The sequence below is a fragment of the Bos taurus genome, chromosome 9, assembly GCF_002263795.3.
Source record: "Bos taurus isolate L1 Dominette 01449 registration number 42190680 breed Hereford chromosome 9, ARS-UCD2.0, whole genome shotgun sequence".
NCBI classification, from domain to species: domain Eukaryota; kingdom Metazoa; phylum Chordata; class Mammalia; order Artiodactyla; family Bovidae; genus Bos; species Bos taurus.
Window position 1 is genome coordinate 67,668,840 of NC_037336.1, and position 27,003 is coordinate 67,695,842.

General features: G+C 39.7%; 1 protein-coding gene across 1 annotated transcript in view; it reads left to right on the forward strand.

Annotated features, from left to right (window-relative positions):
* Positions 1-20,258, forward strand: part of LAMA2 (laminin subunit alpha 2) — a 699,730-nt gene extending 679,472 nt beyond the window's left edge. The window contains exons 59-65 of the mRNA XM_002690220.6: positions 7,768-7,880; positions 8,420-8,609; positions 10,866-11,021; positions 12,478-12,631; positions 15,079-15,209; positions 17,718-17,940; positions 19,885-20,258. Coding sequence (XP_002690266.2) covers positions 7,768-7,880; positions 8,420-8,609; positions 10,866-11,021; positions 12,478-12,631; positions 15,079-15,209; positions 17,718-17,940; positions 19,885-20,042 — 1,125 coding nt within the window. The 3' untranslated portion in view covers positions 20,043-20,258. The remainder of the gene's footprint in view (positions 1-7,767; positions 7,881-8,419; positions 8,610-10,865; positions 11,022-12,477; positions 12,632-15,078; positions 15,210-17,717; positions 17,941-19,884) is intronic.
* Positions 20,259-27,003: the final 6,745 nt, after the last annotated feature.

Below are 27,003 nucleotides of genomic sequence, written 5' to 3' on the forward strand. Positions count from 1 at the left end.
ACTTTTGACATTATGTTAAGTGGGGAAAACAGGATATAAGACTCTGTATTCTGCATCATTGTATCTGTATCAATAGTTAGAAAAACACATAAGAAAAACCTTTTCGAAAAATGCATCAGATGCTAACAGCAGACGATGGATATGGTCCAGAGATGATTTTCATCATTTCAAAAAATATTCTTAAGTGTGTTTTGTTTTCATAAATGTTTTAAAAGATGAATTGGAAAGAAATGTTTTTTCTGCATTTATTTCTCCACAACCACCAGTTATATAGCTGATTTCCTCACTGGGGAAGAGACACATGCTGTGTGAGCCCCTCTCAGCTCAACCACATTGAGAGTCACTGAGGAAACAAACCAGGTCTTCAATCCAAGTGATCCATGACAGAGGTCTGCCTGCCCATCTGCTGAAGCCCACCTGCCTTTACTCAGTGAACTCAGGGGGCTCACTGAGTAACTGCCTTGTCTTCTCTAAATGGAAGAAACTCTACTGAAAAAGAGGATAATGTTTACTCTGAGGATTGTTGTTATTGTTGTTCAGTTGCCAAGTTGTGTCCGACTCTTCATGACCCCATGTACTGCAGCACACCAGCTTTCCCTATCTGTCACCATCTCCCGGAGTTTGCCCAAGTTCATGTCCATTGAATCGGTGATGCCATCCAACCATCTCATCCTCTGTTGCCTGCTTCTCCTTCTGTCTTCAGTCTTTCCCAGCATCAGGGCATTTTCCAATGAGTCTTTGCATCAAGTGGCCAAGGTATTGGAACTTCAGCTTCAGCATCAGCCCTTCCAATGAGTATTCAGGGTTGATTTCCTGATTTGATCTCCTTGCAGTCCAAGGGACTCTCAAGAGTCTTCTCCAACTCCACAGTTCAAAAGCATCAGTCTTCCGTGCTCAGCTTTCCTTATGGTCCAACTCTCGCATCCATACATGACTACTGGAAAAACCATAGCTTTGACTGGTCAGTAATGTCTCTGCTTTTTAATATGCTGTCTAGGTTTGTCATAACTTTTCTTCCAAGGAGCAAATGTCTTTTGATTTCATGGCTGCAGTCACCATCTGCAGTGATTTTAGCCCAAGAAGAGGAAATCTGTCACTGTTTCCAACTTTCCCCCTTCTATTTGCCATGAAGTGATGTGATCGGATGCCATGATCTTAGTTTCTTTAATATTTAATTTTAATCTGGATTTTTCACTCTCTTCCTTTACCCTCATCAAGAGGTTCCTTAGTTCCTCTTCACTTTCTGCCATTAGAGTGATATCATCCACATATCTGAAGTTGTTGATATTTCTCCAGGCAATCTTGATTCCAGCTTGTAACTCATCCAACCCTGCCTTTCCCATGACATGCTCTGCATATAATTTAAATAAATCAGTGACAATAAACAGCCATATGAGGTTCTAACCATCGCTTCTTGATAGGCATACAGGTTTCTCAGGAGACAGGTAAGATGGTCTGATATTCCCGTCTCATTAAGAGTTTTCCACAGTTTGTTTATCCACAAGGTCAAAAGCTTTAGTGTAGTCAGTGAATCAGAGGTAGATGTTTTCCTGGAATTCCCTTGCTTTCTCTATGATCAAGCAAATGTTGGCAATTTGATCTCTGGTTCCTCTGCCTTTTCTAAACCCAGATTAGACGTATGGAAGTTCTTGGTTCATGTAATACTGAAGCCTAGCATGCAGGATTTTGAGCATAACCTTGCTGGCATGGGAGATAAATGCAATTGTCCAGTAGTTTGAACACTCTTTAGTACTGCCCTTCTTGGGAACTGGGATAAGGATTGACCTTTTCCAGTCCTGTGGCCACTGCTGGATTTTCCAAATTTGCTGATATAATTGACATAAATGCAGCACTTTGATAGCATCGTCTTTTAGGATTTTAAATAGTTCTGCTGGAATTCCGTCACCTCCACTAGCTTTATTGACAGCAGTGCTTCCTAAGGCCCACTTGCCTTCCACTCCAGAATTCCTGGCTCAGGGTGAGTGACCACACCATCGTGGTTATCCAGGTCATTAAGATCTTTTTTGTTCAGTTCTTCTGTGTATTCTTTCCATCTCTCCTTGATCTCTTCTACTTCTGTTAGGTTTTTTACAGTTTCTGTCCTTTATTGTGCCCATCTTGGGATGAAAGTTTCCTTTGATAGTTCTCATTTTCTTGAAGAGATCTCCAATCTTTTCCCCTTCTGTTTCCCTCTATGTCTTTGCATTGTTCACACAGGAAGGCCTTCTTGTCTCTCCCTGCTGTCCTCTGGAGCTCTGTGTTTAGTCGGGTGTGCCTTTCCCTTTGCCTTTGCTTTTTGCTTCTCTTCTTTCTTAAGCTACTTGTGAAACCTCCTCAGACAACCAACCCCTTTGCCTTCTTGCTTTTCTTTTTATTTGGGATGGTTTTGTTCACTGCCTCCTGTACAATATTACAGACCCCTGTCCATAGTTCTTCAGGGATTCTGTGTACTAGCTCTAATCCCTTGAATCTACTTGTCACCTCCACTGTGTATCCATAGGGATTTTAATTATACCTGGCCAGCGTAGTGGTTTTTCCCCACTTTCTTTAATGTAAGCCTGAATTTTGCTATAAGAAGCTGATGGTCTGACCCACATTCAGCTCCTGGTCTTGTTTTTGCTGACTGTATACAGCTTCTCCAACTTCAGCTACAAAGAATGTAGTCAATCTGATTTCAGTATTGACCATTTGATGATTGATGTCCATGTGTAAAGTTGTCTGTTGTGTTGTTGAAAAAGAGTATTTGCTATGACCAGTGGATTCTCTTGGCATAACAAGGATTATTATGGCCTAGATTATACACTGTGTGCAAAGTACCTGCTCACAGTAACACTCCAACCTTCTTCTAAGAAAACTAGTTACTTTAACCTTTCACACTTCTAAGGTGAGAGCAAGGGTTAGGGAAAGGGGGTGAGCATTCTGTTTTTAAACAAACTCCAACATGATATGGTTATTATCTCTCAAGTCTCCTATCAGTTTCAATTCTCACCATTTTCTCTTTTTAAATCAAAATTCAGAATTTTAGGAATTTATTTAAGAGTTAAGACTTATGCGTTAATTCCAGAAGTGGCAACTACCCATCTACGTGTCCCTTATTTGTTCCAGCACAGTTGACAGCATCCTCTCCTATTCTGTTGCCTTCATTTCCTTCTTTACAACGTCACACCTGTCCCTACCAGCAACTTACAGCAGAAGGACAATGTTCACTGTCCTCCAGGGCAATTTAAGAGTATTTTGAGAAAGCCCTGCCCTGTGAAATGGATTATGTCAATCCTATTATTAATACATGCCAGAACATCATAGATCAGAGCGCATGTTTTTCTCCCACATAATATCTCATTTGATAGTGTGGTAGCTATCTTCTCTTCATGCTGCTGCTGCTGCTAAGTCACTTTAGTCGTGTCCGACTCTGTGCGACCCCATAGACAGCAGCCCACCAGGCTCCCCCGTCCCTGGGGTTCTCCAGGCAAAAACACTGGAGTGGGTTGCCATTTCCTTCTCCAATGCAGGAAAGTGAAAAGTGAAAGTGAAGTCGCTCAGTCATGTCCCACTCTTCGCGACTCCATGGACTGCAGCCTACCAGGCTCCTCCGTCCATGGGATTTTCCAGGCAAGAGTACTGGAGTGGGGTGCCATTGCCTTCTCTGATCTTCTCTTCATACTGCTCTCTTATTCTTTAGCCTGTTTAGCACTGGATAAAAAACAACAACAAAACATTTCTGCATCTTCTATTTGTGGATGTTTCTCAGGGAGGACAGCCAAGGATAAGAGTAGATAAGAGTGTGGACTTCTAGTACTACAGAAAATTATCAAAATGTGACAAGTTCCCTGCAGGTATATATGCTGTTTATACCAAGTCTTTCCAACCAATGTAGCCTGTGTGAATTTATATACAATGCACTGGCTGCATGGTTGTTCTTTTTTGTTTGTTTAAACTTGAAGTTTATTGGAATGTTGAACTTTGAATTTCAAAGTCTAAAATGCAAATACTAAGAGGAGTGGATAAATAGCCATGAGGAGTCCCTGCAGTTCAGGGCTCTTGGGGGAGATGTGAAAAAGAAGTAGAAAAGAATAGAGCAAAAGAAAGCTATTCCTCCTGCAGATTTAATGCTATGACTTTAAAAGCTAAGTACAGTCCTGGCCAATAAATCGAGTGGATACTGATATGTATTTAAAGGGGAAACATACATTTTCCATACCACAAAGAATTACTCTTTAGACATTAGTGTGTAAATGGAACTGCAAATGCCCACTGTTTACCAAAAGAGCTTATATTCAGAGAGTTAACATAACTCAGTTTCTCAGTAAAAAACTTGAACAGGGGTTTTATATTTCAGAATATTAAAGTCTGTACCATAAAAATTATCTTCTGCTTAGTATTCATGCCAAAAGAAGAGCATCACAAAGATGCATCCGACTTTGAAGAAGTCATTTTAGCCCTCATTTGTTTAGAATTTTTGACTCATGAAAGAAGAAAATGATGCTACTTTTTGAATTAATTTTTATTAAAGTATAGTTGATTTACAATATTACATCATTTTCAGGTACACAGCATAGTGAATCAGTATTTTTGCAGACTGTACTTCGATTATGCAATTTTTAAATCATTCATCATTTGGTGCTTTGAAGAACAGAGATGCCAGTTTTGGTCAATACAATTAAAGTCTCTACTCTGCACCAATCTAAAGTCAAGCAACGTTTATCCACCAATCATATGTCATTCTGAATCCAATAACACATTTCTAAATGTCACCCAAAAGTCAGCAGTTGGAAGTGACCCCTGCTTTATTCTGATCTGAAATTAATTGAGTAACAGGATGAAGGTGAAAATGTTAAGCTCCATTGCCAATCCGAGGCTCTATCCACTTGCCTAAACGTGGCTACGGGAAGCACAGCTTCCTTCAGAGTCCTCTCCAACCGCATTGCCGCTCCCAACAGGTGCATGGCCATGTTTAGACTCCCCACCCAAGTCCTGTCTGCGTACATCTTGTCACCTGCCAAGCAGAGATGTACATGGAGCAAGCACATCCTATCCCTTCCTATTTTCCCCATGTGTACTTTAAAGAGTCACCACAAGGTGGCAGGATTGTAACATGCTGAGATTGATGATCCCCTGATATTTGTATCATTGTTTTAACACATTTCAGAGATCAGTTTTTCCAAAATAACACAAGTCACGTCCATAAAGATGATGCCTCCCCTCGAGTTCACACTGGCTTGAAGGAAAACAATTCATCTTGCAACAACTATTCTTTAAAAGTTACTTAAAATTATCTCACTAGAAGACCCTTAGCTTCAATTTCTTTGGGAAGCAGGGTTGAAAATGTCTTTAATGACAAAATCATTTTAGTCTTGTGCAAACCTTGGGCACTTTCTATCCCATCTCAGGTGGTGCCTCTTCAAAATGTGGTTGGAAGGAAAAGAGCCGCTTGAGTGGCCAGGTGAGCACTCTGCCCTCCAAGGGGTTTGAGGGAGGAGAAAGAGGAGATAGGACAGGTAACCTTCTGGGAACGTCAGGCCTGGGTTCAGATCTGCCCGCAGGAAAGCAGTTTAGACACAGTCCATCCCATCTCCCTTAACCAAGTGAGAGGAGGCGTTGAGGCTTGCAGCAGAAACATTACCAGACTAGAGACTGTTGCAGAATTGTCTTCGCGTTTAAATCCTAAAGCAGATACACAGAAAATTCTCTTACACTGGTACTTCTCTGTCCTCTTTCAACTGCCAATTTTATAAAAGAAGGTGGTACTGGAGTGCGTAGCCTATCCCTTCTCTAGGGGATCTTCACGACCCAGGGATTGAACCGGGGTCTCCTGCATTGCAGGTGGATTCTTTACCAACTGAGCTATGAGGGAAGCCCTTAGGGCTACACATTATAGTTCCCTAATTCCTCCACATAAAGTGACCTTTTAAAGACCTCGGTTTTCAGAGTTGAGGGTTTAGAGATGCTTTAGCTAAATCCTTCCACTTGATGGATTCCCAGCAGGTCAGATTCTCTTCAAGATTTCTGAGGAGGACTGCAGGCTACTTACGTACGTTGTGATAGTCGTCTCTACAGAAAATATTGAGAGGCTGATAAATGATCCAGTTCTATTAAGAGCATCATTGAAGGCTGAGACATTAAGCTACCAAGATCTTTCCATGTGGGCTCTTTTTTGCAGGCAGTGTAATAAGAAATGTGCCATGTGCTGATTCCAAGAGAGGCCCAGTCAGCTGCATGAATAGATAGCATTTTTCTGTTCTGCCCGCTGAGTTTTTGCATATCTGTGTGAATTTGAGCCACAGTCTGTTCTTTGTAACTGACCATCTCCTGGGAAGCTAGGTCGGGGAAATACTTCCATAAAGGCCAATTTTACAGCATTTTAAAACACTTAAAGCCTTTTACCTGCTGTAGCAGAGTGCTCCATTTGACTAAGCTCAAGAGAAAAGAGGGCAAGGCTTTTCCTCATCAAGGAAAAATTTCCTGTGCACTGATGACTCATCTCCAAGGTACAGTCTCTGGGAAAAGCTTTCTGTATCCAGAGCCCACCTTGGGCTCTTTGAGAATCTCTGCTGACTCAGCATGCACTGGGGCAGTGGCCCATCCAGTGCTATTAAGTGAAGATCTTTAAAAACAGATGTGCTGTTGAGAGCATGCGGGTTATTTATTTTCTTGTGTACTTCGTGTTCTAAAAGACTTCTTAAGCAGCTTGTACTTGGAATTATTTTGTGAAAATAGAGACCAGGGAAAGGTGGCTTTGGTAACTTGAGAAGCCTTGATTATCTATTGAGCTGAGGGTTACTGTAGCCAAGTAAGGTCCACCCAGCCAGGTCCGGCTTTATAATTGACAGAGCTCAGAGCCAAGTGAAAATGCTAGGCACCTTGTTCAAAAATTATTAAGAACTTCAAAATGATGACAGCAGGGCATTAAGCTCAGTGACTGCACAAGTAGCCGGCCTCTTAAGCTAGCCCTGCAGCGAGGTCTCCCTTGTAAGCACCCTAGGAAGCTGATCTTTGAACAGTGGCAGTTGAAATGGTATATGGTGGGTTACATTAAAAACTGTGCTGGGTTGCCTAGCAACAAGCTAAGGGACTGAATGGCTGACTTGCAAGTTGAGAAACACCAACTTGAAAGTCTAAATTCACAGAAATCTTCTAGCACTGATAATTTTCAAGAAAAAGTAAGACAGTGGGAGACAGAAACGGGGAGGGGAAGAAAGAACATATTTTTCCACTCATAACCCGGCAGCGGCTAGCTTGTCACTTTCCCTGTTCAATCTTCTAAGCAGATAACTCTTCATAAGTGAAGTAGAAGTGAGAAGGAAATTCCAGTTTTCTCAGAAGTATAAATAATAGTTTTCCTTAAAGAAGAAAGAAATGGCAACCCACTCCAATATTCTTGCCTGGATAATTCCATGAATTCCATGGACAGATTAGCCTGGCAGGCTACAATCCATGGGGTCACAAAGAGTTGGACACAACTGAGCAAGTAACACTTTAAAGGATGGTGGAAACATGAATTAATCAATGCATATTTTTGAGCACATGCCTTTGGCAACTCAAGGGTACAGTATAAGAAAACGGTTTCACATTTATGGAACATTTAATAGGAAGTACCTCCTATGCAGTAGATTACAGAGATGAATCAGAAACCGCTTTTATTTCTCAGAAACTTAAGCGAGATTATGTGAGAACATGAAACTGAAATATAAGAAACCATTAGACAGCAGCATTACATTTTAAAGAGTGGAGTCCATAATCTCTGCTTCTTCTCTCCTTGGTATTTTACAGGGTCCTTGTGCAGCAGAATCAGAACCAGCTCTCCTGATAGGGAGCAAACAGTTTGGGCTTTCGAGAAATAGTCACATTGCAATTGCATTCGATGACACCAAAGTTAAAAACCGGTATGATTTATTCTGAGATATTAGATAAGAACTGATAAATGGAAGTACTAAGTGTTTGTTTACTCAAGTTTAATTAACTAGATTTATTAATATATGAGGTGAGATTTTTTTAATTCACTGAGTGCAGTAAAGAATAGAAATATATTTATCTGATCCCGAGAAGCCCAGTTTAGAAACTCAGCAGACCTGGAAAGTCCTCACCTCTGAAAAGGTTTTGCTATATTCTATGAAATGGCTTCCCTGGTGGCTCAGCTGGTAAAGAATCTGCCTGCAATGCAGGAGACTAGGGTTTGAGCCCTGAATTGGAAAAATCCCCTGGAGAAGGGAATGGCTACCCACTCCAGTATTCTTGCCTGGAGAATCCCATGGACAGAGAAGCCTGGTGGCTTACAGTCCATGGAGTTGCAAAGAGTTGGACAGGACTGAGTGACTAAGCATGTGTGCATCCTTTATGAAAAGGCACCGTGACCCGATGCCGCCCTATGCTGGGGTAAGAACGCTCTTCTTCCTGTTTTATTTTGCATACTTTTATTTCACAGTCTCACCATTGAATTCGAAGTGCGAACTGAAGCTGAATCAGGCTTGCTCTTCTACATGGCACGGATCAACCACGCTGATTTTGCTACAGTTCAGCTGAAAAACGGATTGCCCTACTTCAGTTATGACTTGGGAAGTGGTGACACCAGCACTATGATCCCCACCAAAATCAATGATGGCCAGTGGCACAAGGTAATAGTCCCAGGATGTCAGCAGTGCCCTACAACGGGGTTACTGGGGGGCAACCATCAGCGTGCCCCTGGCCCCAGGACTGTTTTGCAGTGCAGACACTGACTCTGGGGCTACTGAAATGTGGCAGGGGCTAAAAATACAGCAAGTGCCATATACAACTGCCCAACCTAGGAAAATGGGGTCAGACCTGGATAGGTTTATAGTTGAACACTTGTGTGCCTCATCATGGTACCACAAGATTCCATCATTGTTATACAGCTGTGGTTCCCAAACATCTGTCCACAAACTAGGGCCAGGCAATTGAAGACATTCCCAATACGCTAAGTATTACCACTTAGAGAAGGAAATGGCAACCCAATCCAGTATTCTTGCCTGGAAAATTCCATGGACAGAGGAGCCTGGTGGGCTATAGTCCATGGGGTCACAAAGAGTCAGACAGGACTGAGCAGGCATGCATGCAAGTATTATTATGGGACAATGGAATGTGTTGATCATGAAGCTTATGTATTCAATGTAAAGGAATAATATTTATTCTGAAATTCTATTTTCCCATTTTTAAGGGGCCAAAATGGCCTCTCTTTTATGAAATAATATTTGACCAACTCTAAAGCTGGCAACACTAAAATGGGCCTTAAAGCTCCCTTCTCCTGCTCTCCCACCCACTACAGGTCTGAGCACACTAAGAGTCTAAGAATCTGCTACACTGTGTTTAAAGTCCTCTAGGGTATCATTTCCACCAACAGTCATTTGGAACAACTTTTTAAATGTTGGCCTTACACCCAGAAGCTGGTACTGTTATGGGCACAGAAGGCTCATTTGCCAGCTTACTGTCCTCTTTGGCATGACTGCAAGTAGATAATATACTGCCTGATTAAAACAAAACTCACTCAGAATTTGTCTCTGCACCTGTTGTAGCCTATTAAGAAAAGCTTCCCTAGGTGGACCAATTAAATTTTTAGAGTAAGATATTATTAGCTATTGGAATTTACATATTAACATCCTTGAACTTGTCATATATAGAAAGCTAAGGAACCTGGAAAAAAATGATATAAACTCAAAGTCAACTAATTTGTTATCTAAAAATAAGAAATTTTCTAGGGAGCTTATGACTAGCAAATATTTTATGCAGGAGCTCTATTACGGTTTATTCTAATCTCTGGCTAATAGAATAATAAATATGATACTTGAGAAAGAGACATATTGTCAGGCCACAATGAGGCTGGGATTAAGAAAGATAGTTTAAATACTCTAAGTAGCCAAATGAAGGAGGGGTTTTATCCTTGAGGGTTTTTTAAAAATCATTTCCGAAGCCAGCATAGATAAGTATAAAATAAGGTCTTCAATTACTCTAATCCTGATGTAGATTTGTTTTTAAACCATTGTTGTCCTCCAGCATTTCACAAGGTTGCTGCTGCTACTGCGGCTAAGTCGCTTCAGTCGTGTCCGACTCTGTGCGACCCCATAGACGGCAGCCCACCAGGCTCCCCCGTCCCTGGGATTCTCCAGGCAAGAACACCGGAGTGGGTTGCCATTTCCTTCTCCAATGCATGAAAGGGAAAAGTGAAAGTGAAGTCGCTCAGTCATGTCTGACTCTTAGCGACCCCATGGACATACTCCTTTTCCTAAATTCAGACTCAGGGATTTTATGCTCAAGCTAGTCTTCACACCATTTGCTTCACTCTGCCCCAGAAGATAAGTCACTTCACTGCTATAATTTCAGCCCCAGTCAGCTTTCCATCTTTCTCCCGACTAATCAGCTGCTGCAGAAACATCAGTGCAACTTGGACACACTGCCCTTCCTCCAATTCTGCACGAGAAGTGCCTATTAAGCAGAGGGATGTAGCGTATCTGAAATTGTGCTGGGGAGACCAGACTTTGCTCAATCAAACTAATGCACTTTTGAAATTGGACATGAATTTTGCAGCCCACTTAATTCTTGACAGGGCTCTCCACTGGCAGGTTTCCTTACAGCAAGCATACCTCTTGATGCATATGCTCACCCAGCAACTGTGGAAGAGTCTTCAATCTAAAACTCGCCCAGAAAGACTATGTACTCTTTTGGAGATGGTACTAATGGAAAACACAGACTTTGAGATATTCTTAATTGCACTTATTATTATGGGTTTAGCACATATTAGGCATTCAGCAAATTACTTCATTTTTTCCTAAGGAATAGCCTGAAAGTTCTTATGTCTTATACTCTGCATATCTGAAATTATCTGTGATTGAAATGAATGACTCCTCTTCTTTTGGTAGATTAAGATTTTGCGAGTTAAGCAAGAAGGAACTATTTATGTAGATGATGCCTCCAATAGAACAATCAGTCCTAAGAAAGCTGATATTCTGGATGTTGTGGGAATGCTGTATGTTGGTGGGCTACCCATTAACTACACTACTCGAAGAATCGGTCCAGTAAGTGTCTGATTTGTTTAATTTGTTGCCTAAATAGATGCCTGAGTCATGAATGTATTTTGAATTACTAGGTCACATTGACCCAATTATAGATGAATAGAAAGTCATCTTTCCTGAGAAGTGACAATTTTTCTAGATAGATCTATGAGAGACAATATTAAAAAACAGTGTGGACCCTGGAGCCAAACTCCCTCGGTTTGATTATGTGCTTAACTGTTTAAGTAGCTGTGTGCTCTTGAGCAAGTTACTTAATTTTTCTTTGACAAAGTCCCCTTTTATGTAAAATAGTATAATAATAATACCAAACAAACAAGGTCTCTGGAAAGATTAAATGAGGTAGTATATTAAAAGTGCTCAGAAGAATACCAAGTATCTAGAAGGTACTAAGACAACAAAAAAGATGATAATAATAATATTGATGGTACTCTTTCAGGAATAGAGATTTAGCAAATACTGAGAGATACTGTATCTATCTTGTTCAATACTGGGTTCAGAATTTAAAGTTCTCAGTTTTTGTAAATCAATATTCACAATAAATTTTTCTCAGACCACGTATCCTGGTTTGCTTTGGAAAGCATTCTTTTCTTTAAAAAAGGGATTAGTGTTTTTTAAAAATGCACTACACACACGTGTGGTTCATTTCTTTGCTCAGATTAGAACATGTGATGACGTGGTTGTTCTTCATCAAAGACGGTTGTTCATGATGGTTACAGTTCTCAGCGTTTAACCCGCCTTGTGGATGATCAGTATTCCTTTCCTTTCATAGCTACTGGCTATGATACCCAGGCTAATCAAAATGAGATTTTCTGAACACTCTCTTCTGAATGAGAGTGGCAAGAGTGGTTAACTTGCCTCCCTTAACCCACATGAACTATAATGAAGCAGAGTATGGCTGATTTATTTCTAGAGTCCCTAAACTTTGAACGTTTCATGCAAACTTTCAAGTTTCATGTATATGTGCATTTTCTTAGGAAAGTGTTGACTGCTTTCAGTAGATTTTCATAAGGAAGAAGCACTGATCCAAACCTAATTATATTTTCAAGTAGAATTTGAACACAGACTATGAAAAAAATATGTATATATAGTAAAGGTTAATAAACTGTCACTCGAAACATGAAATAGAAAGATACCAATTACAAGTTACAATATCCAGAGGGGGCCCAGACCTTTATCGAACCAGGGGTCCCACTAGGGATATAGTGTGCAATATTTTAGAATATCAAAACAGTCATATCCCCCAGCTAGGTGCAGCTTAGTTGAGAAGCAGGATGTGGGATTCTCTGCAGCCATGCCCTGAAGCCTTGGGTGACAGGGCCGACCCGGGGAGTCAGGGGGATGCCTCAGGTCAATCGGCTGATGATTTCTAACACAGAGCACCCTACCAGTGATTATATTCCACATAAAGGCAAACTTCTGCTAAAACCTGGTGTGTGTTTCTTGTGACCTGAACATTTAGGTGACCTATAGCATTGACGGCTGCATTAGAAATCTTCACATGGTGGAAGCGCCTGCTGATCTTGAACAGCCAACCTCCAGCTACCAAGTTGGGACGTGTTTCGCAAATGCTCAGAAAGGGACATATTTTGATGGAACAGGTTTTGCCAAAGCAGGTGAGGTGCTTCCATCTCCTTCCTGTTGAATATTAACTAGGTGCAAATGTTGACTTCTGGTTTGTGTGGGAAGATAAAAGTCCCTGGGTTCCTAAACTAGCATCCTTTATTTAAACCAGAAATAAAAACTTGTAGGAGTAATTTTTAAAAATGCCTCTTAAAGATTAATGCATCTGATTCTAACAAAAACTAACAGAATAAATAAAAGGCTATTTGGAGAGTTTATTCTATCTCCTTCCCTGGAAATCAATAACAAAAAAAATGTAATTTTACAAAAAGGGTCATATGTTTCTATTATATAATTATTTACTTTTCAGTTTCCCCAATCTGCCTTTCTTTCTGGAGATGAGATAGTATTTTTCTCTCTTTCTCTCTTCAATTCCTTGCATGGTTCCATTTCTTGTTCTCCCCTTACACACAGGGAAAGAAACCTTTCCCTTTTTTTTAGTATCTCCCTCTTTCCAGTGAGCATTTCTAGTCCAGATTTGGATCCCTGTCAGTGAATATACAATTTGGAAAGAAAAATATGAAATAACTTGTACATAATAACAAAAAAATCTGATATTAACATACTTTGAGATGCATTCAGTCCTATAGTTACCATAGGAACATGCATTTGTTTGCTAGGAAAAAAAAGAGTACGTAATATGTAGCAGTTAACATGGGAACAGAAGTAATTAAGATGTCATTTCTTCTTTCAAGAATATATGATTAAGATTCTTCATGCTCAGAAATCATAAGAAAACAAGTTAAAAAAAAATAACTAGAAACTGTAGAACACATACAAGCAAGGTTCTGGGGATATTTTAAAAAATGATTCAGTTGTGTTGGGAAAATCAGGAAAGGTTTTATGGAGGAATTGACATTTGAGGTTGGGTTTAAAAGATGAGTTGAAGATACATGCAAAGGTTAGAGATATAAGAGCAGAGCTCTCCAATAAGTGGGAAACTTCCCCTCTGCAGAGCAGAAAACAGAGAAACACAGGATGAGTTTAATATTGAAATGTTGGAGGTTACGTTAAACCCCAAGTTCCATGTTCTGTGAAAGCCCAAAACTTTTCTCAAGTTTTCTGCAAATTCAGATATCTGGCATTAGCTTGGTCAGATTAGATTCAGCTTCAGACTCTGCAGTTAACATCCACAGATTGACTTGCCATCTTGTGTGGGCTCTTTGGATTCCAGATCAGGCTGGACTGGAAAATTTGCCACATCCCTAGTTTCTAATAACTCCTGCCATCACCTCAACACATAGTGTAATACAAGCTGTGTAAGACTTGGGTGGTCAGAGGAGGTTACATCACTGGAAAACATACAAGTTCAATTTAAAGCCTTGACATCTTTGTCCTTAAAAGCTCTCCAGTTGCCAGTATCTGGGGGTTTTATGGCTTCTTCACTCCCCCTGTCCTCTGCTGAACTGCTTCAAGTCACTCTTCTCGTTTCCTTATTTCTTCTTTTCTAGAACAGAAATGAAATTATTCTGTTTTTCAGAACAATTCAGCTTCTTCTACCTTTTATTCTCAAAATTTGTTCTAAATCCACTTTTATTCATCCAAATCCATCAAATTTCTCAGTAGGAAAAAAAAGTATTTCATATATGAAATACAGGTGCCTCCCTTCACTGAAGATAGCTGTGGTTACACATAGCCTTTATTTTTTGCTTAATAAATATGAGACCTGGAAAAAAACTTCATGAGTTTTTCCCTAATATTTCATGCAGGTGATATAGTCTAGCCTGATCTTAATGAATCACTTTGTTTCTAAGAAGCATGTCTTAAATACTTGCTAAAAGATGAAATAAACCAATGAATCAAATATGGAAAATTATAGAGAAATGGCTTAACTTGATAAACTAGAAAAGCCTATTTATGTCCCAGAATCTTCTCCTTCAAAATTGCAGTTGCTTTCTTTATAAATAAAATGTTTGGGGATATTTGAGCCTTTTCAGATCGTTGTGGAACTATTTAGAATGCTGTAGTAAAACTTTCCAGAAAAACCATTGAAATGCATGATTTCATCCAATAGCAATATTTCTATCAATCAGTCACACCTGGCTCTGAGATTTTCTGAGTCAATCTGAGTGCATATGCATTCACTGATTCAACAAATACATATTAAACCTCCACTCTGTGCCAGATACTTTAAGCATAGGAATAAAATGGTGAACATTATAGACAAAGTCTTTGCCCTCACAGAATTTATAGTCTAGGAAGGAAGGCAGCCAAGAAAAAAAGTATGAGGTGTCGGCCATGTGAAAGTCTAGAATGTATAGTTGTCTAACACATGAATTGAAAGCTAGTAAGACCAATGCACTATATGAATTTGAATTAACAATTCCTAAGGGAGGCCTGGCATGCTGCATTTTCATGGGGTCGCAAAGAGTCAGAGACGACTGAGCGACTGAACTGAAACTCGAATACACAACATCTTTTTTTAATCTTCATTTTACAGTTGATGGATTCAAAGTGGGATTGGACCTTCTGGTAGAATTTGAATTCCGCACAACTAGAACCACTGGAGTTCTTCTGGGAATCAGCAGCCAAAAAATGGATGGAATGGGTATTGAAATGATTGATGAAAAGGTGAGCATCACATCTGCATATTTCTGCCTCTTCATGGTATTGTTGTTTACAAGTAGAAATCTCTGTTTTGAAGCATTGTTCTGTTCTTTGTTGAGAGAAGGCTAATTTTATTCTTTTCATCCTTCTGGATTACCTCAAGTGTTTTATGTTTTCAACATACTTATTCTGTGTTGTGGTTGTTCAGTCACAAAGTTGTGTCTTCACGACCCCATGGACTGCAACACACCAGGATTCCCTGTCCCTCACGATCTCTCAGAGTTTGCTCAAGTTCATGTCCATTGCATTGGTGATGCTGTCACAACCATCTCATCCTCTGTCACCTTCCTCTCCTTCTGCTTGTAGTCTTTCCCAGCATCAGGGTCTTTTCCTTTTGCATCAGGTGGCCAAAGTATTGGAGCTTCAGCATCAGTCCTTCCAATGAATATTCAGAGTTGATTTCCTGTAAGATTGACTGGTTTGATCTCCTTGCTGTCCAAGGGACTCTCAGGAGTCTTCTCCAACACCACAGTTCAAAAGCATCAATTCTGTGGTGCTCCGCCTTCTTTTTGGTCCAGCTGTCACATTCATAGATGACTACTGGAAAAGTGATGTCTTGGCTTTTTAACACACTGTCTAGGTTTGTCATAGCTTTCCTGCCAAATAGCAGGAAAGTAATGCCATGAAGTAATGGGACCAGATGCCATGATCTTAGTTGATTTTTTTTTTTTAATACTTAGTTTTAAGCCAGCTTTTCCACTCTTCTTCACCATCAAGAGGCTCTTTAATTCCTCTTCCCTTTCTGCCATTAGCATAGTATCATCTGCATATCTGGGGTTGTTGAAATTTCTCCTGACAATCTTGATTCCAGCATGTAACTCACTCAGCCTGACATTTCTCATGAGGTGTTCTGCGTGTAAGTTAAATAGAGTGACAGTAAACAGCCTTGTCATACTCCTTTCTCAATCTAGAACCAGTCAGTTGTTCCATACAAGTTTCTAACTGATTCTTGATCTGCATACAGGTTTCTCTGGAGACAGGTAAAATGGTCTGGTATTCCCATCTCTTTAACAGTTTTCCACAATTTCTTATGATCCACATAGTCAAAGGTTTTAGCTTAGTCAGTGAAACACTCAGGAGGCAGGTCAGATGGTATGGTATTCCTGTCTTTTAGGAGTTTTCCACAGTTTGTGTCAGTTTGCTCACCATGGATAATCTAATTGTAAATTCCTTTCTTTCCCTGCCTGCCTGTGACCAGCAACCTGCTGTGATATGACTAGTTTACATGGACTTTGTGCTGCAGCACTTAGGTGAAGAGAGGAAGGCAAAATGAGAAATTTCACAAGTTTCCTATTTGATTCCTCAGCAGGAATCATACTTCATCCATGTTCACATTTCACTTCCCAAGAGGAAAAAACACATATTTATCTGAAATATGCTTTTCTTTGCTTCTTCCCTCCTTCCTCTCAGTCTTCAAACCACCCTCAAAGGCAGTTAAACAAAAAGATGCAGGAGCACAGAGACAAAACGGGGGAAAAATAAGCAACACGTAATAGTTTTGCCAGATTTTCAAAACACAGTTTCACTGCATCTTGTGGGAGTAAGCCTTACTTCTTCACGTGCTTATTATAGAACCATGGTTCCCTTCAGCTCGTCAGGGTATCAGGTTCCATCATGATCCACATGGATTTCTCACCAAGCTCTTTTTGTATGCAGAATTCCATTACTACACATTCCACTGAATATAGTAAAATCTTAACTGATATCTACATCACTGTATAGTTGACAAACTTTTTACCTATTTACTTGTACTTTTAATCTTGTTTTTAAAGCCCTTGTTTCTTTTCTTTTACCTTGTCAAATGTTTTGCCAAATTGACTGTTTTTAATGTTTCAGTTATGTTTCTTTTCTACATCAGCTTCAAAAGAATTCTGTCCTCTCAAGTTTCAGGGACCATTCCATGTTACTAAAAACAGATTTTTCTCATTTAGACAAGAACTCCAGTCTAAGTTCTTAATTGTTAGGAATTTAACTGGCCTTCTGGCTCAAAGTCTTTGGTACCTACAACATGGATCTTGCTCCAAAATGTAATTTACGTAAGTCTCAATCCTGTATATAAAATAGATTCTGTGAAGGAAAAAATATACAATTAAAATATGAAAATCTTAAAAAAAATCCTTTCAAATTAATTTATAAATCATCTTCCTAAGAACACCCACCCTCTAAAGAGATCTGCGGTGGGATTTTCCCCTATGTATACCATATCTTTTTTGTTGCCTGGCCTCAAATTGTATTTCACATTTTCAGAAAGCTGAGTTATTGTCTGCTTCACACATCTTGCCTATTGCTCCCACCAATATCCACAAGCAAACAGCATAATTTGTGACTCCTGGTCATTAAATTTGTATTTTAAGTTAATATGCCTGAGTTACATTGAAGTCAAACTATTGCAGCTGATGACTTTTACTTTTGAATCACCATGCTACCCTTCTAATGACACCATCTGTGACCGTTCAATGTCCTGCTTTCTAGCTCATGTTTCATGTGGACAATGGCGCCGGTCGATTCACAGCCATCTATGATGCTGGGGTCCCAGGGCACTTGTGTGATGGGCAGTGGCATAAAGTCACAGCCAACAAGATCAAACACCGCATCGAGCTGACAGTCGATGGGAACCAGGTGGAAGCCCAGAGCCCAAACCGAGCATCTACATCTGCTGATACAAATGACCCTGTGTTTGTTGGCGGGTTCCCCGGTAAGTGTTGCCTACCCTCGCAAGAATTTCTTTGCTCTATTTCATTAGTGGTTTTGAACACATTTATATTCTATAAGTATGTCCAAGAATGTGTACTTAAGTCTACATGCATCCCAACTTTAGAATCTGCTCCAATAAATAACACCTTATCTGACATTTCCAGCATGTAAAATGAGCATTTTCCTTATATAAACCACATGGGACTGGACTTCTCATGATAGCCTCCAAACTTTCATTTGTGGGAAGTGGAGGCTAGAGGAAATGAATTTGGCTTATGAACAGTATGAGACATTTAACAGCAATCAGGGCCAGAAACGGTGTTCTGATTTTTTAAAAATTAATATACCAGAGGAATCATAAAATATTATGGAACTTATTTCCTTAAGTTCTGGAAATCATTGGGTTAAACATAGCTAATTTCCCCCTTAGGCTATTATAGAGTTTATATTACAAAGAAACCCAAGCAATAAATCTGCATTCAAAACTACCTCTCCAGCACATTAAATATAACATTTGAACCAGAGTTACCTAAAGTGCCCATAAACAAGAGTGCTCAACTTGATGAGAAATAAGCCAAGAGCCTCTTAATAAAATACTGTAATAACACAGACTCCTGGAATGGTCTTTCAGTATTTTGGCAAGAGGAAACTTTGTCCCGTTATATAGAGCTCCTCTCCTTAACAAACCAGCCAAAATGTATATTCAGCACCAGTTGATGAAGGAAAGATATAGAAGTCATGGGGACCAATTCTGAGCTCCTCTTTCCAAAGTTGCTCCTGGCTTTTTGAAGATATCACCTTCTGGGACTTCTCTGGCAGTTCAGTGGTTAGGACTCCACACTTGCATTACAGAAGGCACAGGTTTGATCCCTGCCCAGTTGGGGAACTAAGATCCCATATGTCATGTGGTGCCACCAAAAAAAATAATATTTTTTTTTTTTGGAGGGGAAGAAAGGAAATATCTCCTTCTGATTCAGTAAGGATAAACTCCACAGTATTATGAAAGAGGTAATATACTTCTTCATTTACAGTCTACGAAATGGGGTTTTAGTTAGCACTTAGAAGCCCTGCTAAAAGAAGGGACTGTCTCCTTAATAAGAGGAAGATTTTGTGTGCACTCATAACCAACTTAACCTTTGGGGATTTATTTGTATAATAGAAATAATAAAGTGACTATTAAAAGTCCACATCCTAATTCAATATTTAAACTATTTCATCAGTTACTTTAGTTCATTAAATAAAATTTAATAATTTTAAGTCACTCCAACTTATTCCTTCAAAACCAAATTTTTTGTTTGATGTCTTCAAATGCATCATTAATTGTAGATGTCCCCATATTTCAAGGGCTTCCCAGGTGGCGCTAGTGGTAAAGAACCCTCCTGCCATGAGTTCTATCCCTGGATTGGGAATATCCCCTAGAGGAGGAAACGGCAACCCACTCTAGTGTTCTGGAGAAATTCCACAGACAGAGGAGCCTGACGGGCTACAGTCCATGGGGTCTCAAAGAGTCGGACAAGACTGAGCAAACACACTGTGTTTCATAATACATAGCTATTAAAAAAAGTTAATGTTTTGCTACCAGTTTAACTGTTAGCGAAGCTAAGAACAAAACCACATAACATTCTCATTGCACCTTAAGCTAACAGCTGACTTATATATGCTCTTAATATGTGCTAAGTCGCTTTAGTTGTGTCCTACTTTTTGTGACCCCATGGACTGTAGCCTACCAGGCTCCTCTGTCCATGGACTTGTCCAGATAAGAATACTGGACTGGGTTGTCAATGCCGTCTTCCAGGGGACCTTCCTGACCCAGGGCTTGAACCCAAGTCTTTTATGTCTCCTGCATTGGCAGGCAGGTTCTTTACCACTAGTGCCACCGGGGAAACTCCACTCTTATCATAGTAGCTGCATTTCAAAATTGAGCTCTCTCTGCTTCATTTTTCAGATGGCCTCAACCAGTTTGGCCTGACAACAAACATTCCTTTCCGAGGTTGCATCCGATCCCTGAAGCTTACCAAAGGCACAGGAAAGCCACTGGAGGTGAATTTTGCCAAGGCCCTGGAACTAAGGGGCGTTCAACCTGTATCATGCCCAGCCAACTAATACAGATAAGTTCAACTCCAAGAAGGGTCCTCCAAAACAACCATTATCAAGTAAAGCAAATACATTTTACTTACATATGCTATCAAAACTAATTTGTGCATGCATGTTGAATGCTTTCTATATTCCAGCGGTGCTAATTCAGATCCCAGACTGAATTTTAATTCAAGTTCTTTCTCAAGTCCATAACTATTAAACCATTTATTGCATTCTAAATAATTGCTTGTTTTGTGTGATTTTGAGGATAAAAGGCAACTGATCATAACTTGCTGTATTTGCAACATGCCCTGGAGTCATCTTGAGAAGAGCTCAGATGTAATTTGTGAAGGCAATGAATTTTTTTTTTTTAATTCTATTTTGAATGTCCCTGGTGGCTCAGTGGTAAAGAATCCACCTGCCAATGCAGGAGACCTGGGTTCAATCCTTATGTTGGGAAGATCCCCTGGAGAAAGAAATGGCAACCCACTCCAGTATTCTTGCCTGGGAAATCCATGGACAGAGGAGCCTGGTGGGCTATAGTCCATGGGGTTACAAAGAGTTGGACACAACTTAGCAACTGACCAACAACCACAAATTAATACCTTTATCATGCTTTTCCCACATATGTCAGCTTTAGCTTTCTGTAGAAGTCACTAAAAACAGCAGTGGATTTGGCGTGTGTGATTGGGAGGGGATCAGCTCCCTACTACCTGTGTTTGTAAAAGCATTAGCAAATAATTTCCCTGATCCAGGTTCATTGTTAGAGAGTTTAACTAGCCATGTGAATGAATACCTTTTTATGCGAAGGTAGAAAGTATAGATCAGATTCAGGCCAGAGAGCTTAATTACTTGATTTTCTTGTTTGATGATGATTTATAGGCTTTAGGGAGACACCAGAACCAAGCTCCAGAATGACAATTAAGCACACATTTGATCCTATAGTATTGAGGCTCTCGGCTCTTTAGGTTTCCAGTGATTATCACCATCTATACAATTACAGAGGAATAATGGGAAAATGCATTTTACTTATGAGCAAACAATAAACCAGACACTTAAAAGGCATACATCATTGAGTCTTTTTTGAGTTGCAATTTAACCTCACAAATTAATTTCCTACAAAAATTTCTGTGTTCTGTCTTTTTCTTACTATTTCAATCATCTTCAAAGGGATTTATGAGAAGACAGGCCTAGATTTTACTCAACTTAAGGAAATATTTCATTTGCTATCTTCAATAGAAACAGAGATGAAATTGCTCAGTTGCGTCTCTTTGCAACCCCATGGACTGTAGCCTGCCAGGCTCCTTCATCCATGGGATTTTTCCAGGCAAGAATACTGGAGTGGGTTGCCATTTCCTTCTCCAGGGTATCTTCCTGACCCAGGGATCGAACTCAGGTCTCAGGCATTGTAGGCAGATTCTTTACCCTCTGAGCCACCAGGGGAAATAGTTGTAGTCTAATAATGCTGAACATTTAAAAGAATAGGTTTTCCACACAATGGTAATTTTAGCAAAGGAAGAATAATCCTCTTTGACAATGTTATCCACAGGGGAATAGGAGGTGCTGTTTCTAATCAAGGAGATGACTAACACACGCTTAGCATTTCATCACTCGCTGGTTGCTTGACACAATTTGTCCACACAACTTCATTCTAGAGCAATTCTCAGCCCTAGCTCTATTTTGGAATTATCAGTCAAGCTTTCAGAGAATTGGTACCTGGTCTAGCGATTCTGATAGCCTTGAGCATGAGGATTTTTCAGAAGCTTCTCAGGCAATTCTGAAGTGCCATCAGGATTGAAAACCACTGTTCTAAAGAGAAAAGTTATCGACTATGCCAACAAAGAGTTGTGGAGTCATTTGAGAAACCTGCTACTAACTTTGTGTTGGCCATTTTCACACACACATAAAAATATATAATACTGAATATAGAGACTGCTCTGGTGGTCCAATGGTTGAGAATCCACCTGCCAATTCAGGGGAGATGATGGGTTTGATTCCTGGTTCAGAAACTAAGATCCCACATGCCCCAGGGCAACCAAGCCTGAGCATCTACAGCCCATGCTCTGCAACAGGAAAAGCCACCACAATGAGAAGCCTGGGCACCACTAGAGAATAGTCCCCTCTGCTGCAAGTAGGGAAAGCCTGCACATGGCAACGAAGAACCTGTAGACCACATCACAGACCCAGCACAGCCGAGAATAAACAATTTTTAAAAACACCAACTCTAGTTAATGCCTTCGATCAACCTCTAAGCAATAAAATTATTTGAAAACCAATGTGCTTTGAAAGTGAAGATATTACTTCTTTACTGAACACTGACATGATTTCAGGCTGATTCTGGATTATCAGTGGATAAGCAGGAATAAAGATGCTAGGCTACTGTATTAACAGCCAATGCCTTTCTTGAATCTTGAAACAAAAGATACATAAATTTGAAAGCAAAGGTACTTAATTGGCAGTTCTACTGGAGTCAAGCCCGGCTGGAGTCAACTTGTAGGTAAGTGCCTTAGAAATGGGAATTAGAAGGATCCTTTGAGATCAATAAATACAGCAATTCTTAACTCTAGCTATAAACATTAAAACTGCAATGGGTACTTCAACTTCCTTGATGGTACAGTGGATAAGAATCTGCCTGCCAATGCAGAGGACACGGGTTCTATTCCTAGTACTGGAAGATTCCACATGCCACGGAGCAGCTAAGCTTGTGCACCACAACTATTGAGCCCACATGCCTCAACTACTGAAACCCATGTGCTCTGCACAAAAGAAGCCACTGCAATGAGAAGCCTGTGCATTGCAACAAAGAGTAGCCCCCACTCACCGCAACTAGAAAAAACCCACTCACAGCAATGAAGACCCAGTGCAACCAAAAAAATAAATTGGAAAAAAAAATCTGTTTAAAACAAAACTTACACCTGAGTATTACCTAGATCTTAAATGATAATCTCTGGGTAAGACCCTAACACTGGCAGTTTTGAAACATCTCCACTTGTTTCTAATGTGATTCTAAGGCTGAGAACTCCTGGGCTTCTACTGCCTCCATATTTTATGGGGAGGGACTGGAAGGAACCCTGGGAGACTTAATGGTGTGCTCAGAATCCCACATTAGTTACGTTTCCCAAAGTAGTCCCAAGAAAATCCATCAGGACCCAAAGAACTTACACTGAATCAAGTGAAAAAGTGAAAATGTTAGTCACTTGGTTGTGTTCTACTCTTTGTGACCCCATGGACTGTAGGCCTCCAGGCTCTTCTGTCTATGGAATTCTTCAGGCAAGAATACTGGAGTGGGCAGCCACTCCCTTCTCCCGGAAATCTTACCCACCCAGGGATCAAACCTGGGTCTCCTGCAACGCCAGGGATCAGGTATTGGATAAATTTGTCCACACAAATCCACATTCCAAAGTGGCTCATGAATTGGTGTGTACAAAGCTAGTCCAAATACTAAGATGAGAAATAAGGAAATGTTAAGAAAGGGACAAGTTTCTCTACCATATTTTAAACTAATTTTCTACCTCAAAATACAATTTTTATTCCAAAACAAGATAAAATATATTTTTCACCCAACTTTATACCCTTAAAAATGTCCTCACCTCCTGCCACCTACAGCAATCATGAAGAAAGCAGAATACTTTTCATTTGATTTCTTTTCCAAACACCCATTCCTACCGGGTTGTCAGACTTCTTTAAAAAGGTGCTTTGCACTTTAGAAGAAAAACATTTGTGAGGGGAGTTTTATTGAAGTTGCCATGGTGAACACCACTGACAAAGGAAAGCAAGGAACAGAGAAGATTTCAGCCCCAAATCACCAGAACACTGGAAGACACTTAAAGCTTCAATTAGTGGCTTTAAAAATCATAACTATTTTCTTTTTTGATTTCGCCTATTGTCTTCAACTACACAACTCTTCTAGATTTTCCTCTTAACAACAGAGAAAAAGACTACTTTCACAAATTGAAAAGTCTCTGGATTTTATGTGCATTGTTTACTGAGTTATTTTGTATAGAAAATTGGTATCTACAATTAATGTGAAAACAAAACACAATAGTCAGTTTTAGCAAGTACAGAGTGCTGTCTTCTTTTCCACCACCACTTACAAAGGACAGGACTTGTTACTGAAGCAACTTTTTTATCTGATTTTCAATCTTGTCATCTGTGTTGAGTCAAGAGAGAAGGATACAGACCTGGGTACTGTACTCATTTGCTGGACTGGCATTGGCGGATGCCTCAGACCCAAGGGCACATGAAGGTAAGGGGTGCCCCAGGCTGGGCCCTGAATTCCATTATTTTGGAATGTTTGACACACAAGGTGGTGACTCCTCACTGTTTGGCACTCGTGCCCATTTTCTAAGTGAACATGACATTTGTGCCCATTACTGAAGTGAAAGTGTGGCAAGAATGATCTCCCTTCAAAATTCATATGTTGAAGTTCTAACCCCCAGCTCCTCCGAATATGACTGTATTTGGAAATAGGTTCTTTTAAGAGGGAATTAAGGTAAAATGAAGTCAAATGGGTGGGCCATGATCTAACATGACTGACATCCTTAAGAAGAAGAAAATAGGACCCAGATGGGAATAGAGGGAAGACCCTGTGAAGACACAGAGAGAAGAGGGCCATCTACAAGCCAAGGGGAGAGACCTCTAGGGAGGAAACAGCTTTGCTGACATCTTCAACTCAGACTTCTATGTTCTAGGATTGTGAGAAAATTACTATCTGTTGTTTAAGCCACCCAGTCTGTGGTACTTTGCTATGGTAGTCCTAGCAAGCTATCACAGAGCCTTTCTATATACGCACATATATACATACACAGCTAAAGCATCAGTACATTTCAGGTTCCCTGAAGAATGACATGTGCATCAGAAAAATCAATTATTTTGAACAGTGACTATTATCAACAGAAAAAAAATTAAGACTGAAAAAAATAAAAGAATATTCACAGATTTCTCTGGTGGTACAGTAGATAAGAATTTGCCTGGCAATGCAGGGGACACGGGTTTGATCCCTGGTCCTGGAAGATGCCATATGCCACGGAGGAGCAAAGCACGTGCACCACAATTACTGAAGCCTGCACACTCTAGGGCCCATGAGCTACAACTAATGGTCCCCTCACCACAACTACTGAAGCCCATGCAGCTAGAGCCTGTGCCCCACAACTAAAGACGCCATCGCAATGGAAGCCCTGTGCCGCAAGTAGAGAGTAAGCCTCTGCTCACCACAGCTAGAGAAAGCCCGTGCACAGCAACGAAGACCCAGCACAGCCAAAAATAAAATACATTTTGAAAACTCGTATCGAACAAACAAAATATCACAGCATACTTCAATAGAGGAAGTTGGGTTATACATTCTTTGGGAATATTAGGATTAGCTACACAGTAATTATATAGCTATGTAGCTAATTTATAATTATATAAATCAAAGAAATAATGTTCTACTCAATAAATTACTGAACTTTTCAGGAGAATAGGTTTTTTGGAGAGCCAGTTTGTCTATTCAGATTTAGAGAACTATTCCTTTACCCTTGAACAAATCAAAGCTCTGCTTTATTTGGGAAAGTTATCTTCCTAAAGCTCACTCCTGCACTGACATACCTAATGATGAAAGAGGTGGTGGCAGTGGAGATGATAAGAAGGAGATTCTGATATGTGGAAGTCATCAAAATGTTTATATAATTTATAACTGCAAGACCAACTAAAATCACTAAGGAGTAAGTACAGAGGATTATGGACAGTACAACATTAAAAATATTAATATATGTCAGAAAAATTATTCAGAACTTGAAAATAGGCAAAAGAAATTGTAAAGTGTTCTTTCGGTGCAAAACTGGGGTTGGTTTTCTTTTGACTGAGCTATTTTACAGCTTTATCGGATCAAAGTTTTTTGTAAATGTTTGTCTAGTAGAGACATAAATAATTTCTTTGGTGGAAGAGATAACCCCAAAGGTAACAATTTTGTATCTAACTGAAAAATCTTATATTGCTTTGTGTATGTGGGTGTTTGTAGATTCTCAAATGTTCTGTAGACCAGTTTTAGTATCTTACTGGTGTTCTCATTAATTAATGAGTTAAATGAAATCTTTGACATGGGTTCACATTATATTTGCCCGAGGGTCATAAACATCTAACCTTTTGAAAACTATACTGTAGCAGGGGAGAAAGAGGAACCAGCTAAACTGCCCAGCTTAATTAAAAAGTAAAATCCAGGTTACACAATTTGTTCATGTATGATTGAATTTTCTTAATTCTGTAACCCCGTCTCCATTGCTACATTTCTTGTGAAGTAACAAATGGTGGCAGGGATGTGGAGAAAAGGAAACTCCTGCACCCTGATGGTAGGAATAGCGCAGCCACTGTGGGAAACAGCATGGAATTTTCTCAAAAAAAAACAAAAACAGAACTATCATATGACCCAGTAATTCCACTCCTGGGTATATATGTGAAAAAAAAAAAAACACACTAATTCAAAAAGGTACAATCGCCCCAACATTCATAGCAGCTTTATTTACGGTTGCCAAGATATGGAAGCAACCTAAATGTCCATCAACAGATGAATGGATCAAGAAGACGTAGTACCTGTGTGTCCAGACACATACGATGGAATACGGCTCAGCCACAAAAAAGAAGGAAGTTTTGTGATTTGTAACAGCATGGATGGACTTGGATGGTATTTTGCTAAAGTGAAATAAGTCGGAGGAAGACAAACACTATATGATATATATGTAGACTCTAAAAAAATATAACCCAGTGAACAGAAAATAAATATATAAGTAACAGAAAATCGGTTGATAAGTACCTTCTGTTTGGTCTCAGTATACAGAATGCACACTAATACTTCGAGATTTTAGTAATGTGTTATAGCATCAAAAATGGGTCAAAACTGTGATCTGATATCTGCAGTTCTTATATTTTTGTGGCTTAAAATATCACTTGGTTCAGTTTGATATTTTTTATTATTTCTTAATGACAATTCAAAAGAGGAATTTTTACACCACTA